The 16,812-nt window shown below is 42.2% G+C and overlaps 2 protein-coding genes across 2 annotated transcripts; both read left to right on the plus strand.

Annotated features, from left to right (window-relative positions):
• The first annotated feature begins 202 nt into the window (after positions 1-202).
• On the plus strand, positions 203-1,066 carry LOC121404806. Its single transcript, XM_041595175.1, has 2 exons — positions 203-825; positions 910-1,066. The coding sequence occupies exons 1-2, from the start codon at positions 203-205 to the stop codon at positions 1,064-1,066; spliced, it is 780 nt and encodes a 259-aa protein (XP_041451109.1).
• Positions 1,067-15,009: 13,943 nt separating this feature from the next.
• On the plus strand, positions 15,010-16,390 carry LOC121404807. Its single transcript, XM_041595176.1, has 2 exons — positions 15,010-15,779; positions 15,862-16,390. Exons 1-2 carry the CDS (start codon positions 15,010-15,012, stop codon positions 16,388-16,390), a joined length of 1,299 nt encoding a protein of 432 aa, XP_041451110.1.
• The last annotated feature ends 422 nt before the right edge of the window (positions 16,391-16,812 follow it).

Here is a 16,812-nt window from a genome sequence, read left to right on the forward strand (position 1 = left end):
GAATGCGTTTAACACGGCAAGCTGGGCAAGAACGTTGGAGGCGCTACGGACGGTAGGCATACCGGACTACCTCCTCTGCGTGATAGACAGCTACCTCAGCGACAGGGTGTTGTCGTACGAGACGAGCGAGGGAACGAAAAGGTACGAAGTCTCAGCTGGAGTGCCCCAGGGATCAGTGCTAGGGTCGCTCCTGTAGAACACTATGTACGATGGAGTCCTCCGACTGAACCTACCAGAAGGCACTACGATAGTAGGGTTCGCCGACGATGCGGCCATCGCAGTAGTGGCCAAGGACCTCGTAGCAACGGAAGCAGCGGCCAACGAGGCTATTCGAGCCGTGGAGACGTGGCTCGACCTAGCGGGACTGCAGCTGGCAGCGCACAAGACGGAGGCCGTCTTGTTCAGCAGCAGGAAGAAGGTGGTCTCCAGCTACATGCGAGGTGCCGAGGCAACGCATCGACTCTGCGCCATCAGGATTGCCTGCGCGCTTAAAACGGTCTCCGACGACGCAGCCCTTGTCATTGCGGGACTGATCCCGATTGTGGAGCAGGCAAGGAAAAGAGCAGCGGCGCATGAGCTGACCCTAGCAGGACAGGTCGATACGAGAGAGGCGAGGGAAGCACGAAGGCAGGAGAGCATCCGCAGATGGCAGGCGAAGTGGGACTCCTCAACGAAAGGTCGCTGGACCCATAAATTGATTCCCGACCTTAAGGCGTGGATAGATCGGAAGAACGGTCAGGTTGACTTCCACCTGACCCAAATCCTCAGCGGTCACGGCTGCTTCCGGTCATACCTGAAGCGCTTTGGGCATGAAACCGAAGACTGGTGCCCAGCTTGCGGCCGAGGCATAGAGGAGGACGCCCACCACGTTTTTTTCGAGTGACATCGCTTCACGCACGAGAGGCATAGGCTGGAGGTGGCACTAGGCACCAGAGTCAGCGCAGAGGGATTAGTCCGCCTGATGGTCTCGGACCCTGAGGCATGGGACGCCATAGCGCAGTTTGCTGCTGGCATCATGCGGGAGTTCCGAGGAGCAGAAAGAGAAAGGAGAGCGACGGTGGATTAAGGAGGAGCGGCTGTGCGAAGCAATGCTTTGCGGCGGTACCGTACAGCATCGCCCCTTCTTCCTACAATCGCCACCATCTACATAGTAGTATAGTTTAGATAAATAGTTAAGTAAGTTATTAAATAAAACCTGAATACAAAAACATACCGGCACATTAGGAGCAGTAATTCCGGGACTCTTTTGTCTGCAGATTCGTTGGGGTGCAAGTACATTTGTTGTTACAGTGGCGCAAAGTGATACAATTTTGATTAAATATTGAATCGTGAGGTGTTGTGAGAATTGCCGATTACTGAATCGAGCAACTAAACTTAAACGTTAAGGGCAACATGTTCCTTACTTATGCCAATAACAATTTGTGAAAGGTAACAAATGGCACCAAAAAAGAATGTTTGATCGAGGAGAGTTTTCCTCAATATAGTTGTTCAAGAATAGGGGTGTGTCAATCTCCAGTGAGCTAATTATACTCGATGCGAAGAAATTTGCTGCAATCCAAGAATAATACGAAAGTCGAGGGGGTTCAGTAGGCTGGGCCAAAAAATTTGATTTTTCGAAATTCAAACGGGAAACCCTCTAGTTTTGTTACCTTGCATTTAATAGTAATTAACATGTTGTTATTTTTATTTTTTTTATTTTTTAGAGGTTGCTACCGAATTAAAAAAAAAAATTTTAATCAAGAAATTAAAAAAAAAAATTTTTTCCTGAATGAGTTGGATAATTGTTGAAATCTATTGCATATATATTCACCGATAGAAAAAAGCCCTGAAATTTTAATATTTTCACTTAGATTTTAATATTTATGCTATTGATTTTCATCCAAAAGTGGTTGTATTAAAATTGAATATTTTTCACTTAAACTTTGATATTAAAATGAAAATATTTAAGTTGAATATATTTCATATTTAAATTTAATATATTTCATATTTAAATTTAATATATTTTCATATTTAAATTTAATATGTTTCATATTTAAATTTATTATGTTTAATATTTAAATCTAATATCTTTTATATTTAATTTAAAAATATTTTATGCCTAAATTTAATATGTTTCATATTTATATTGAGTATATTTTATTTTTTAAACTAATCGAATATTATTTTGCCTACGCGGACTACATTTCAAGTCCTCATGGAGTGAGATTCACAAGTTAAAGTTTGCAACTTAGAAATAATCGCAACATGAGTAGAACTGCATTTTTTGTGATTATGGCCCTGCGCAAAGATAATTTAAACTGTGTATTCAAGGCTGCAGCAGCGTGAACCAGTTGGGAATTCGGAGGACATAAAAAAAATAATATAAACATATTTAAAATAAATACAAAAAATATTTAATTTAATTTAATATAGAATATTTAAAATAAAAAGTTTTCCACTTGATTTTAAAACAAAAATGTTGAAATCAAGTCATAATAATATTCAATTTAAATATGAAACATATTAAACTACAAATTTAATATATTATATTTATTTTAAAGTTTTTTGTATTTAGATTAAATATGACCGTATTAAAAAAGCCATTTTAATAAAATTATATTTGAATCAAAGTGAATTCTATTTAATTTTACTATCTTTTTAAATTTTAAATTCAAATATGATTGTAGTTATTTTTACTATGCCTTTTTCCTATCAGTGTTGTTACCATTCATATCGTCATTAATCAGTTATTGGCAGTAAGAAACCTGCACAAGTTTTTGCGAACTAGTTAACTAAATATATCAACCTCAACTGAACTTCTTGATTTTCACCAATCGTTAATTTTTTAACAGTAACTAAACAAAAAAAAAAAATAAAAATACCTTATTATCAATATGAACTAGTTTCTAAGTTTCAATATTAATGGAAAAAACCGACGAATTCAATTTTTTTTTAATGTATATTTACCCGAAAAATTTTTATTTTCTTTCCGTGGTAGCAACCCCCCAAACATTAAACTAAAAATTTGAAAAAATTGTATAATTTTATTGAATAACAAAGAACAGAATAGGGGGACGTCCCTGAAAAAAAAAAAATGGTTGGTCAAATTTTGGCACAGCCTAGGGTTCAGTTTAGTACTAGCCAATAACTATTTATTCGGTTTCTAAGTGCATAAGCACTGAGCATAAGCGGGCTTCTAATGTGGTGAATTCGATTACAAATTTAATGCAAGAGCGTAACAAAAAGAGGTAGAATGAGCGTAAGGTACTACAACGCGATTGTCATTTAAGTGATTATTATATTATATTATGACATTAAGAGTTTGACCGAACATCCCGGCCCCGTTGAAAGGATTGCTTTCAAACTACAGGAAAAATTGCCAACTTGTGTACTGGCCTGCAGCATGTTCCATTCGCGGTGCGGAGGTGCACCACGCGTACACGACCATCCCTTCCGAGCACTGGAGACTGCACTCGGCCTAGTTTCCAGCGTAGTGGGGGTTGTCCTCATGAATGATGACCATTGTGCCCTCAGTAAGATTCGTTAAGGGTGCTGTCCATTTCGTGCGAGATCGCAATTCGTTGCCGTAATCCATAGACCATTGCTGCCAAAACCGTTGCTTGACGGCGGTGATCATGTCGTAGCGGTCCAAATTTGACAACTTGACGTTTTCGAGGGACCTTTCAGGCAACGAACGCAATGATTCGCCAACCAAGAGGTGACCAGCCGTAAGAGCGTTGAAGTCGTTCGGGTCTGACGAGAGTGGCGATATCGGGCGCGAGTTAAGAATCGCATCTAGCTCCACTACGACGGTGCTCAGTTCTTCAAACGTAAACCTTGTGTTTGCCAATGTTCGATTCAAGAGTCCCTTCGCACTCTTGACGGCTGCTTCCCAAAGGCCTGCGAAGTGAGGTGCCCTGGGAGGAATAAAGTGGAAATTAATAAAATCTGTGGCGCAAAATTTATAAATTTCATCTTGGGTCTCCTTTTGAGTTCAAGCAGTTGATTTGATGCCCCGACAAAATTAGTGGCATTATCGCAGAAAATGTCTGCCGGAAACTTGCGACGACCTCCCATCCGCTTCAATGCATTCAAGAACGCCTTCGTTGATAAGTCCGAAACTACTTCAATGTGAACGGCCTTGGTGAGAAGGCAAACGAACACGGCCAAGTACGATTTTGTAGGCCCCTTTCCTCCAATCCGTAGATAGGTATTAATGGGTCCACAAAAATCCACTCCACAGTCGTAGCGAACACAGTGTACAAGTCTCGTGCCAAGTCTCTGGCGTTAACGATCCAGTATTCCAAACGAATGAGAGCGACTAAGGCCTTAGGTCCAGCGTGATAGCTGCGAATATGCAAGTGACGAATATAATTCCAAACAAGTTTAGACTGGTTAGGCAGCAGCAACGGATGTTTTTGACCGTCTGGTAGGTCTGAATATTCCAATCGTCCACAAACCTTGACGAGCTCGAATCCATTTACGAGTTCTAAAAGGGAGTAAGAAACTTCAAGCTACTCTTCAATGGTTTTTGCTTCTGAAGTAAACGAATATCTTCTGTGAAATGAGTTTGTTGAATGTTCTAAATAAGGCAGTGCGAAGCAAAACGAAGCTCATCTAGTGTCGGTGAGGATGTGGTAGGCGTCGATTGCTTCCGACATCTCCTTATGAACCTTACCATCCAGGCAATGAGACGAAGACTATGACTGTACGAGCTGACATACTTTTCCGCTTCTCTGAGTTGACCACGTCCATGTCAATGACAAGCTGTTTACTGCTGGTGGGCCATTTCAACGAATCTTCCAGCAGAAATAAGGGACCAGAACACCATGTCGATTTGATAAGCTCGCTAACGTTGCAGCCTCGCGACAGAAGATCAGCTGGATTTTGATATGTTGGTACGTAGCGCCACTTCAAACCAGACGTCATCTCCTGACTGTCAGAAACCCCAACAAAGGTCGAAAAAGTGATGGAGTGTTGTTGCAGCCAATGCAATACGAGCTGTGAGTCGCTCCAAAAATATGACGTGATGTTGTGTTCAGAGAATATATCCTTGATTTTGTAGAAAAGCTGAAACATCAAATGTGCGCCGCACAGTTCAAGCTTCGGAAGAGACTGTTTCTTTACTGGTGCTACTCTCGACTTAGACGTGAACAATTTCACTGCAACCTGTCCTAGCGAATTCTCAGTGCGCACATAAATACAGCAGCCGTATGCCCGAATCGAGGCGTCGCAAAACCCATGCAGTTGAATAGTCGGGCTGCAAACAAAACCGCGGTACCGATAGTGACGAGATAGAATTCAATGACTTCAAACAGTTGCTACATGAATTGCTTAGAGTCTGCGGAATAGACTCGTCCCAATCCAGTTTTAGCAGCCACAACTTCTGAAGAATAATCTTAGCGACGATGACTAGAGTCGACAGAAGACCGATTGGATCGAATAACGATGATGCAGTGGATAAGATTGTTCGTTTTGTGGTGGTGGCAAAGATTTCCTTGGGAGTGAAGGTAAAGCTAAATACATCAATTTGTTGATGCCAAGTTACTACTCTCATTCTCTAATGTGTTTAGTTCTTTAATAGAGTCATCTTCCATCACGCCTGGATGATTGGAATGCCATTTGCATAAGGGAAACTGACCATAAGCGGGGTAGCTGTGATTTCTGTTTTGAGTTTGAGAAGAGTTTCTATTTCATCAGCCCCTCCCAGAAGATCGTCAACATAAAACGCCTTTTTAATAGCGGCAGCTCCTAAGGGCCACTTATCCTTACAATCATCCGCCAAGTGATGCAAACTACGAGTTGCGTGGTAAAGGGCGGACGTGGTCCCAAATGTTACGGTATTGAGTTGAAAGGTTTGAAGCTTGGCATTTGGGGACGTTCGCCACAAAATATACTGGAATTTTCTATCCTTCTCCCCCACAAGCACCTGTCTACACATCTTAGTGACGTCAGCAGTGATGTCGAACCTATGCATGCGGAATCGTAGTAATTGCTGGTACAACTCATCCTGAATGGTCGGACCGACTAAAAGAAGATCGTTAAGTGACTTCTGCGATGTTGTACGGCAAGAAGCGTCAAATACGACTCTGAGCTTCGTCGAGGTGCTACTTGGCTTGAGAACGAAATGGTGAGGAATATAATAATGTGGTTCCTCCAAGTTTGGCTTCGGTACTATGGACATGTGACCAAGACTTTCATATTCCCGCGTAAACGATAGATACTGCGAGCGAAACGAGCAAGACGTCTCTCAATGGCAAAAAATCGATTACATGCTGTATCGACTGAATTTCCAAGACAGTTTGGGTCTTCTTGGAATGGCAAGCGCACGACAATTCGCCCACTGGCATCCTTCTGTGTTGTATCCCTATAGAGCTCCTCACAGCGACGATGAGTTGGGAGAATTATAGCTCTTGAATCGCCGATTGAGTTAACCTTCCATAACTGCTGTATGTTTTTGTCGATCGACTCTTCTACAGTCACCAAGCACAACGATGGCTGTATATTCTGTTGGCGTTGGTACCTCCCACCAAAAACCCAGCCGAACAGAGTCTTCTGCAACGTGGGAAGATTGGGACCAATGGGAATCTGGTCAACAGCAAGAGCTCCATAGAAGGCTTCGGTTCCCAATAACAAATCAAAGCGCTTAGACCTAAAGAACGATTCATCTGCCAGTGGAGTATTGGCAGGTATGTTCCAATTTGATATGTCGATCTCACTATCTGGCTGGTAGGCAATGTGAGAGGTTATTCCGAACTGGAGAGTTAGCTGATAGCCAGATGTGCGCGACTTAATATACGTCGTCGTACGAGCCTTAAGGTTAGTAAGAGACTCTCCGATACTGCGGATTCCGATTTGGTGTTTTTCACGACGAAGGCGAAGTTTTTGAGCGAAGTTCTCGGTTACAAAATTAACCTGAGAACACGAATCAAGCAATGTTTGTATTCACCTGAGGCATCCTTGACCAATACCATCGCTGTCGCTAACAGTATCTGATCCCCTGCTGCTACTTCAATGTGCGAATGAGACGCTGCTTGATGAGACTGACTAGCAGTAGGTGGCCAGGAGGGTAGCGATGATTGTGTTTCTTGTGCTGGAGTTGAGGTTTGTCCTTCTGACGATTGTGGTGTTTGTTGCGGCTGAGAGTCATGCAAGGTTTAATGATGAGTCCGATTAGAGGTACGGCAACGATGAGTCGATGAGCATTGTGCCACTCTATGGCTGTTTCCAAGACAATTGATGCAGAGACCGAGGCGTTTAACATTATCGAACCGTTGATTGCTGTTCATAGCCTTGAACTGCGAACAGTTCGTAATTTTATGACCAGAACTAGAACAAAGGGTACAAGACGAATTAGTAATGGCAAACCATGAGGTTGTATGGTGATTTGAATGACGATTAGACTTATTGGTTTCAGCCTTTCGTTGCGACGAAGTACCAGCCGAGGTTTGTAGTGCGCTTGTTCATAGAGAACAATGAAATTATTTCTCTATTTTCATTTTTTTTTAATTCAACGGTTTAATTTCAATAACCGCCTGAAGATATGCCGTTCAAAATATGGGTTTCCGATCGTAGTAGCTTTCATAGAGCTTTTTGACGAAGCATATGTTTTGACAAAAAGTGGCAATTTATTATATTATATTTATTGCTAATTGCTTTTATTCGAAGTATAAGGCAAAAGTACTGTACTGGAGGGAAGAAAAAACGTGGGCTGCTGCACAATTCTGTTTCGGGAGTCTGTCTTTCTCCTCGTGATCGTTAAAGAGTTCAGTAGTGCGATATTCTGGTGCTCTGTATAATAGATGAATCTTAACCCTATATACAGCCAGACACCACGCGAATTAATTGAGATAGTTGTGCTCGCCAGTTAAAAGACAAATTTTCCAACCATTCATATTCGGGCTATATCTGTGAGTATGCTCATATTTTAACCGATATCCAGTGGTCTAAAAATGTGAATTGTCGCAAAATTTTTCGATGCAGCGTGAGGTGTACCTAACCCCAAGACCACGGCAGCACCTGCGTGGTCAGCCACAATGCTCGTATCAACCCTCCTCGAGAAGAAATCCACGTTTTCGATTAAAGTGGTGCAGTTCCCATTTGGGGTAAATATCTAGCCGCTCATTCCCAATATTTGGTTTTAAAGTGTTCCTCTGTATATATGTATAGGACTTAGCACCATTAATTGCGTTTTGTAAGTAACGTCTGTGTGTGCATAACCTTGCCGAAGGGTGTTCCTCGTGCTTTGCCCTTGAACCATCGCCACTCTCCACGCCCGGCTGTACCGATAGGCTTGCCACTACATTGAGCAGCCTCCTATAGGAGATCATAGCCACCTGGTGAACTGTGCGTCCTCACGATCTGAGACGCCAAGAGAGGCTTTCATGTCGCAGTGAAGGGTTTTGCTGGATCCGTCAGGTGCCTTGCGGCAGCACCATCTATGTCCGCCCCATAGTGCCAGCCTCGACGGAGTGCCTGCAGGTCACTGACCTCAACGTCTCGACGCCTTCACGTGGCATTATCTGGATTCTGCACCCTAAGCTGCAGCAACTTTTTCGGCTGCCTTGGTATTAGATTACATGGGTATAATTAGGACCTGATATGACCATATTTTAGTTTAACTTTGAATTTTTGTTTAATGAAAGAATATCCATGTCAAGGTCTAAGTGTATTTGAATATTTTTGGAACTCGTAGTAACACTATTATATTCACAGAGACCATCATTCATCTAATCGCTCATCTTACCATTCATCTACTCATCCCAGCACAGCTAACACAAGGAAAGATCTTTCTGCGTGGAGCAACGTAACTAATATCGTAAGTGATGAACTAAAAATTGAAATCAAGCCCTGAGATTAATGAAGGTGGTAACCGTTTGCTTTGCATTCGCCTTTAGCCATTAATGAGTTCCCTAATATTTACATTTGCACCTTGCCATTGTGCATGTTCTCCACTGCCCTTCTGTCACGAAGCTATCCTGGTTTTTTCTTGAAATTTTGAAATCAGTCGAAAAAAGAAAAGAAATGAATTTACTTATTGATAAGGTTCCTCATACTACATACGTAATCTAAATATTTCATATTTTTGTATCATATATTCTTTTTTATATCTCTATACTATCGTTACATTCTTTTTCTCTTTACTTAACTGATTCGTCAGTCACTGATTATAACTTATATACATTTACCCATTTATTATTTAATCTACGCATATATCGTTATGAATCCTATTATAATTCGAAATTAGTTGTACAAACATTGGGTGTTAGGCTCGGTTAGAGTTAGTTCGTTTTTTTTAGTTTAATAATAGTATAATAAGTGTTGCCATGAATACATGCTAAATTTCGTATTAGGAGCCATGCGAATGTCTGGTCGGAGGAATATGGTGTAAACCTAAATGAAAAGGGATCATTCCATAACACCAAAAAAATCGAGCAAATGGGGTGATCAAGGTTGGGTGGGCATTGGCTGTTGCAACAACACCTGCACAGCTAACAGACATTGCAGTGGTTTCGTTTCCGCTTCCCTTTAAGTTCCCATTCTATATGTAGTTCTCCTAGCATCCTCATAACGCTTAAACGGTCGAAGCAAGGTTATGCACGCGAATAAAAAGAATAAGATTTGGTACATACAGCGAGCACGTATTCATAAGCCCAGATCGGAACCCACTCCTACTACCGATAATACAGCCGGAGCCAGCGCGTGCAAACTTATGATATACAACCCAGAACAGCTCGAGTAGCCCATCTACAGCAATTATCGTTGTAGGTGACATGCTACAGGTTCCAGATGAATGAAGAAACTGACAGTGGCGTTCCAACAGCTGTGTGCATTTTAGCCAGGTCGGCAGAGTCTTGTAGTCCAGCGATTCCTTCCTTTTAATCCGAGTTGGCTGATCACACTTCTCCATAACGATATATATGAGCATAGCTTGAGCAATATTCTCAGGTTTGGATGGATTGCAAAGAGCTGAAGATACCGGATGCTTTATCCACTAAACTGCGAAGCTGCTGACTGTTAGCCCTTTCCACAGGTTTAAACCTTTCTATGTTAGACAGTCCAGACTCACGCACAATAAGTTGATTTATGAAATTCTTATAATTCGCATAAATGCCGTCAAACGTAGGCAGCGACAACCTCGGCAACGATGACCGCACTGGCGGCGGGTGGTGATCCGGCGTAAATGTGCTAGCGTTCAGATCTCCTTCTAGTTTTTTCTTTATGGATAGCTTTATTGCTATGTAGGTATCTTCCAAGTCCGCACGTCCTTCATCGTTCGGACTAAGATCCTCGATGTCAGATTGAACGTTTAGAATTTTCTTGAAATACGTTTCCAAGATGCTCAAGCGATAGCGAAGCTCATCATTACAAATTGGGTTTTCCGATTTGCCTTCCACCACAGATTTGATTATATTGCTCCGTTGGCGTTTCAAATCTTCGAGAGTCGTCATTTTGTTGTGTAGTGTAAATTACACGCACACAGAACTAGAGATTCCAAATGCAATGCACGCAACAACAGGAAGAAGGCACCAAATCAGCAGCAGCAGCAAGGGAACAAATTTAGAAGCGAGCGACGGCGGCAAAAAACAGGTTTGAGCGCAATTCCAGTCCAGAGAGTGAACAAAAATTCCAACGACGGCAACGAAAGCGAAAGTGATAACTGCGTTGACCGATGGACCAAAGCAAGTAGCAGCAATGCAAACGAAACGAGAGTGCAAGCGCCGTTAAATGCGATGTGGGTGATAAGCGAATGATAGAATTAAGCGAGAATGGCGAGAACACAGCGAGAGGTTAATGAACCCGCGATCGATCAGTTAGCTTCTGAAATGATTTTCAGCAATTTCGATGGCAACTGCGAGACGAAACGAAAGTGTAGTTGTTGCACTTGCAAATTATGTACCGACGAAACTGTTTGATGGAATATACATAAATGCGAGTAATTGTTCACAGAATTAAAACACGAGCCCCACGTTGGGCGCCAAAATGTTTGATCGAGGAGCGTTTTCCTCAATATAGTTTTTCAAGGATGGGGGTATGTCAATCTTCAGTGAGCTAATTATACTCGATGCGAAGAAATTCGCTGTAATCCAAGAATAATCCGAAAGTCGAGGCGGTTTAGTTGAGTACTAGCCAATAACTATTTATTCAGTGCATGAGCACTGAGCATAAGAGGGCTTCTAATGTGGTGAGTTCAATTACAAATTTAATGCAAGAGCGTAACAAAAAGAGTAAGAATGAGCGTAAGGTACTACAACGCGAGGGTCATTTAAGTGATAATTATATTATATTATGACATTAAGAGTTTGACCGAACAAAGAATAAAGACAGCGCTTCCTCTCGAACTGGGTTAGTGATATCCTTTAACCGTAACAAAAGTTATGTCGAAAAAAATTGCAACTCCATGATGGTGGCAGAGCTTGAAGCCAGGTTAAGTCTAATTGAGACAAACTGTCGCAGTTGAGCAGAAAAAAAAATAAAAGCTTATTGCTGTGTTGCTCCAATTTCTTGCATGCAATAAATTGGCTTTCCTTAATAAGGCAAACCATAGCTCTAGCCATGGCTCGTCACAAACAGCGGAGTGTCAGCGCATCCACGCTGGTCGGAAACCATATTCAAACTGATATACACAGAGCCAACAAACCATGGTTTAACCCCGGTATCCACAAATAACGGTGTGTCAGCACCTCCGGAAAATAAACGAGAAGGAACGTGTGAGTCACTTCTGGGGACGCGACTCTACTTATACCCGTACTCAGTCAGTATATACATTTTTGAGCTTATGATTTTAAAAAATTTTAGAATTAAAAAAAAAATTTTACATGTTAAATTTTTTTTGCTACATTTGTTATCTACATCTACTATGTATATTCTACATCTAACATGCCGATTATACATGTACCATTTAGATTCTACATCTCCTCCGCTAGGGGTTGCTCGCGCACTGAACGAGGCAGAGTGTACGAGCGAGAAAGAGAATGAGTTGGCAGGAGGGGGCTGGGGAGCCAACAGAAAATTAATTTCTTCATTCTGGCTATAATTATGATCCGATCTGATTGAGATTTGGCAATCTGGTAGATATAGGCATTCTCTACGATACTGTCCTTCGTCCTTTGTGGGGGCGGAAGGGGGCGGGGCGAAATTTTGAAATACACTTGTAGCAGTGTGATATCACATGAGTCTGGATATCTAATTTGGTGGCCCTAGCTCTTATAGTCTTTGAGATCTAGGCGCTCAACAAGACGGACAGACAGACAGACGGACAGACAGACATGGCTATATCGATTCGTCTATTGATACTGATCAAGAATATATATACTTTATGGGGTCGGAAACGTTTCCTTCTCTGCGTTACACACATCCACTTTTATCACAAATCTAATATACCCCTTAACTCTTTTTTGAGTACGGGTATAAAAAACAGTGTCTTATGGAACGAAAGCGGCTACATATTTAGCCACAAAAAGTCTACAATATCTCGCTCAAAGAGAAAGAAAGGAAGACCCGTTTGGAGCTGCTGCTCTGGAAAATGTCTTTTATGTGGATGATTGCTTAACAGGAATAGATTCAATACCAAAGGCCCTCCAGAGACAGCAAGAAGAAAATGGTGCACGAACAACGTTCATGTGCTTCAAGGAATTCCAACGGAAGACATCACTTCAAGCGTACAATTGGAAGATACTGCTTATGAAGATTACCGCATTAAAACCCTGGGAATCACTTGGATACCTAAATCTGACCATTTTTGTGGAAGGACAGAAATTGCCACCAAGGATGTAATATCTAGAAGAGATGTCGTATCGGAGATCTTTAAGATTTTCGATCCACTTGTACTCTTCTCCCCGGTGGTAATGAATTCAAAGATCTTCATGCAACATCTAACAAAGGAAGGATTTGACTACAAAGAGGCGCTTCCAGTTCATCTCCAGGAGGAATGGAAAAGGTACAGGGAGGAGTTAAAAATATTAAACACCATACAAGTACCACGTCATATTTTCCATGGAAAAATTCCGATATCGTCAGAAATACACACCTTTGTTGACGCATCGGAGAAAGCATTTGGAGCTGCCGTATATATCCGAGCATTACATAAGGATAAACGAGTAACAATTCAACTGCTATGTGCCAATTCACATTTAGCTCCTATAAATGTGTTAACATTACCTCGTCTGGAACTAAAGGCGGCTGTATTGGGTGCACAATTGACAGCTAAGATAAAGGAAGATTTATCCATTGAGAATGTCACAACCATTTTGTGGTCTGATTCAAGGATCGTTTTGTCACATCCATACGAAACAAATTCGTAGCTACAAAAATAGGCACAATACAGGAATTAAAATCGTACCGTACCGCTTACCATTCAGACGTGCTTCGTGACGTGCTCCGGCCCATGATCAGATTGTGAGACACCTGCAACAACACGGAACGCCAGCTGATGCGCAACAGATAAAGAAAGAGGCTCACTAACCAGGCATTTGATACCAGACAGATACGGAAGAGCCACGGACGTATATCAGCAAATAAAAACACAGGTTTGCAAACGCTGAAAACTGGAAATTCTCGTGGAAAGTGGGTAAAAGTGCCTCTTGAGTGAAAATGGACGCGGGAGAAAACACAAGTCAGCAACAAAAACAAAGACAGAGGTGGGACTGATCAGCTGCTGCAGCGACGTGAGTGGACCAGACACGCAACGCAACTTCACCAAGCGGTGAAGGCTTGTCAAAGCTGTAATATAACACGGATCGGAACCTGCATGCCGTAACGTAAGAAAAACTATCCACAGCATACTTTCAGACGTGAACAAAATAATAAATTGTAAAAATATAAAAGCTTAACATACAAAAAAGAGTAGAACCACAAAAACGTCACTAAACAGGACTCCTCCAGGTGCAAAGCAGACGCAAATAAGTACCGCACTTCATAATATGCCCCAGGTACGCCCCTTAATGGAGCAGGACAGCAGGAAAAGCGGAAGTGCGCTATCACCCGATATATCGCTGGGAGACGTGATGCAGGCCATCAACCAAATGGGCCAACGGTTCGACAAATTGGAAACAAAGGAGGATATAGGGACGTTAAAGTCCCAATTAGACTCAAAACTCTTAAAGCGATGAATGAGGTTCTAAAGCGCGATTTCCAGCAATTAAAAAGCGACAGAGAGCAGGACCGAAAGGAGCTTAGCAGACTGGAGCAAAGCAGCAAGGCCCGGAACCTAATTTTCAAAGGCCTAGAGAAGGAAGATGCGACAAAGGAGGGAGTGGATAAATTGCTACGGGGTAAAATGGCGATCCCGAACGCATCAGTACGAGAAACCCGAGTGCGCTACCAAAGAAACTATAATACGGGAGTGCTGGTGGAAATGGAAAATGCTTCGGCGATAAATGAGGTATTAAAAAATGGAAAAAAGCTAGCGGGTAGTTCAGTCTGTATTGACAGAGACCTTAGCCAACAGCAGCAAGAAAACAAGCTGGCCCTAATGCAGTTGAAAAAGGAGCTGGTTTCCATAAACAAGAACCATAAGGCCTTCGTCAAAAATGACCAGATCTATGTAGAGGGCAAATGGGTGTCCTTTAACAACGCCCACGAGCTCACTTGCAAAGGAAAGCCAGCTAACTCGATTCTAAAGGAACTCTATGGCGCTGCATTGGATGAAACCGACATTACTCACACCCGACTTCTCACCAAAGCCAGGGAATCAAAAAACTAGAACGGCAAATACTCAAAACAGCATACACATTAATATATTGTCATACAACATCGCAGGTTTAGCAAATAAGCTTACCTTTAGTCAATTTTTTAAATTTATAAATACTTATCAAATATTTTTCCTATACGAAACATTTTTCTACCAAAACATGCAGCAGTACGAACCATACTTCCCAAATCATATTCTGTCATGGGAGCCAGCCGTAAGAACGGCAGCTAGAGGAAGAGCAAGTGGTGGCCAACTTAGAGGCATCCACACAGACTTAGTCGCATCAACCCGACCTCAACTGCAATGGCTGGCAAGGCTATTATGATCAACTACGCGACATGATCCAAGAGTCCACGAGTTCTAGTGTAATGGTCGTGGGTGACGTGGATGCTAGAATAGGAACACATCAGTGCACCCCTGTGAGTAAAGACCACGCAGGAAAATTCGAAATGCTAATTAGGGCAGCAAAGGATCTTAAAGTAGACACCAATGGCAAGAATGTAATAGAGATGTGCGAGGACAACAGCTTCACGGTCCTTAACGGCAGAACGCAAAGCGACGGGGACGGAAGGTACACCTTCATGAGAGGCCAAGCGGTGTCCACAATAGACTACTGTCTTATCAATGGCATGTGGCATAATCGCATTGAAGATATGCAAGTAGTGCCCGAAACTTTCTCGGACCACGCACAACCCAATCCACACGACAACAAACTGCTCCCGAAACTGCAATGGAACGATAGGTACCGCCAGCAGTACAGAGCCCAACTCAAACAGAAAAGCGAACGGCAAGACTGCCAACCCGAAGCACCTAATATTGAGACCCTAACAAACTGGATAAAGATAGCGGCAGCCTGCATGCAAAAACCCGCCCACTATACAAGAAAACAGCCATGGTTCGACTCTGAATGCCATCGGGAGAGACAAAGATCAATGATCACATTGAAACGGTCACTTCACTCAGGCAATGCGGATGAGAAGCGGAAGTACCAAGAAGCCAACACAGCCTTCAAAACAATGTGCAGAAAAAAAAGGACAACCAATTTAGGAATAGAGCTTGAAGTAAATAATATTAAAGATAGCAAGGGTTTCTGGGAGTTTGTCAGGAGGTTGAATGGGATCAATGGGATCATGCAAATCAGAGTTGAACCGGACAGCTTAGCGCAGCATTTTAAAAATCTACTCCTACAGGACAGCCAAGCGATATTGCACTATTTTGCTTTGCCAAGGCAAGGAAGTCAAGGCAGCAGTGAGCAAGAGCAAAAACTGTAAAGCCCCCGGAATCGAGCGGATACCAGCAGAATTCCTAAAAAACGCACCTGACGTCGCTGATGCAGCGAACTATAGGCGGATATCCTTCCTTACTTCGACTATGAAGGTGTTCGCATCAATAGTGCTTTCGCGTCTTAATGACTGGGTAGAAAAGAATGGTGTGCTCAGCGAATACCAAGCTGGGTTTAGAAGAGGTTACAGCACAGTGGACAGCATTTTCGTGCTGGTGGCTATAGCAAAAGAGTACAAGAGGCGAAACCAGAAGATGTACACCTGCTTCATAGACTTTAAAGCGGCTTTCGACACCATCGACCGACATAGCTTATTTTTAAAACTTAGCTTGGCCGGAGTATCAACAAAAATTTTGAATATACTAAAATGTCTCTACAGCGATAACACGGCCGCAGTCTGGAACGGCAATAGTCTTTTTGAGTACGGGTATAAATAGTCTTAAGCAACGCAAACAATTACTAAAATTAAGAACTCTCGATCAACAACTCTACTCATTCTTGTCCACACACCAATTTAAAACAAACCACCTCTTGTATTATTTCGCAATCAGCGAAGACAGCACGAAATTCTCGGTCACCCACTTCTTGGTGAAATTTCACAACCACTCGGCCTCGAATCATCGACCTACCATTCAGCTATCCCCTTCTGCGATGCAGAGTTAGCAAAACCTTATTTTGTTTTGCGCTCCGCATTTTCCTTTTGTATAACTTAAACAGCCGGTGTTTTTTTATCTATAACACTAGTCAACACAATTTTTCGTCAAGGAACAAAACGAACTTTTTCTTAAAGATTTGGGGCTTAGAAATGGTTTGATATATATTTTTTTTTTTCTATGGCAGAACTTTTTTTTGAAGAATT

This window comes from Drosophila obscura, unplaced genomic scaffold (assembly GCF_018151105.1).
Source record: "Drosophila obscura isolate BZ-5 IFL unplaced genomic scaffold, ASM1815110v1 contig_40, whole genome shotgun sequence".
In the NCBI taxonomy this organism is placed as follows: Eukaryota; Metazoa; Arthropoda; class Insecta; order Diptera; family Drosophilidae; genus Drosophila; species Drosophila obscura.

What these genes read in the sequence shown, in the direction of transcription:
- LOC121404806 (XM_041595175.1), top strand. Translation starts at nt 203, where the DNA reads ATGTACGATGGAGTCCTCCGACTGAACCTACCAGAAGGCACTACGATA. An exon ending in GGGCATGAAACCGAAGACTG is followed by an intron (nt 826 to 909) that starts GTGCCCAGCTTG and finishes CGAGAGGCATAG; the next exon opens with GCTGGAGGTGGCACTAGGCA.
- LOC121404807 (XM_041595176.1), top strand. Translation starts at nt 15,010, where the DNA reads ATGATCCAAGAGTCCACGAGTTCTAGTGTAATGGTCGTGGGTGACGTG. An exon ending in TTCTGGGAGTTTGTCAGGAG is followed by an intron (nt 15,780 to 15,861) that starts GTTGAATGGGAT and finishes CTACTCCTACAG; the next exon opens with GACAGCCAAGCGATATTGCA.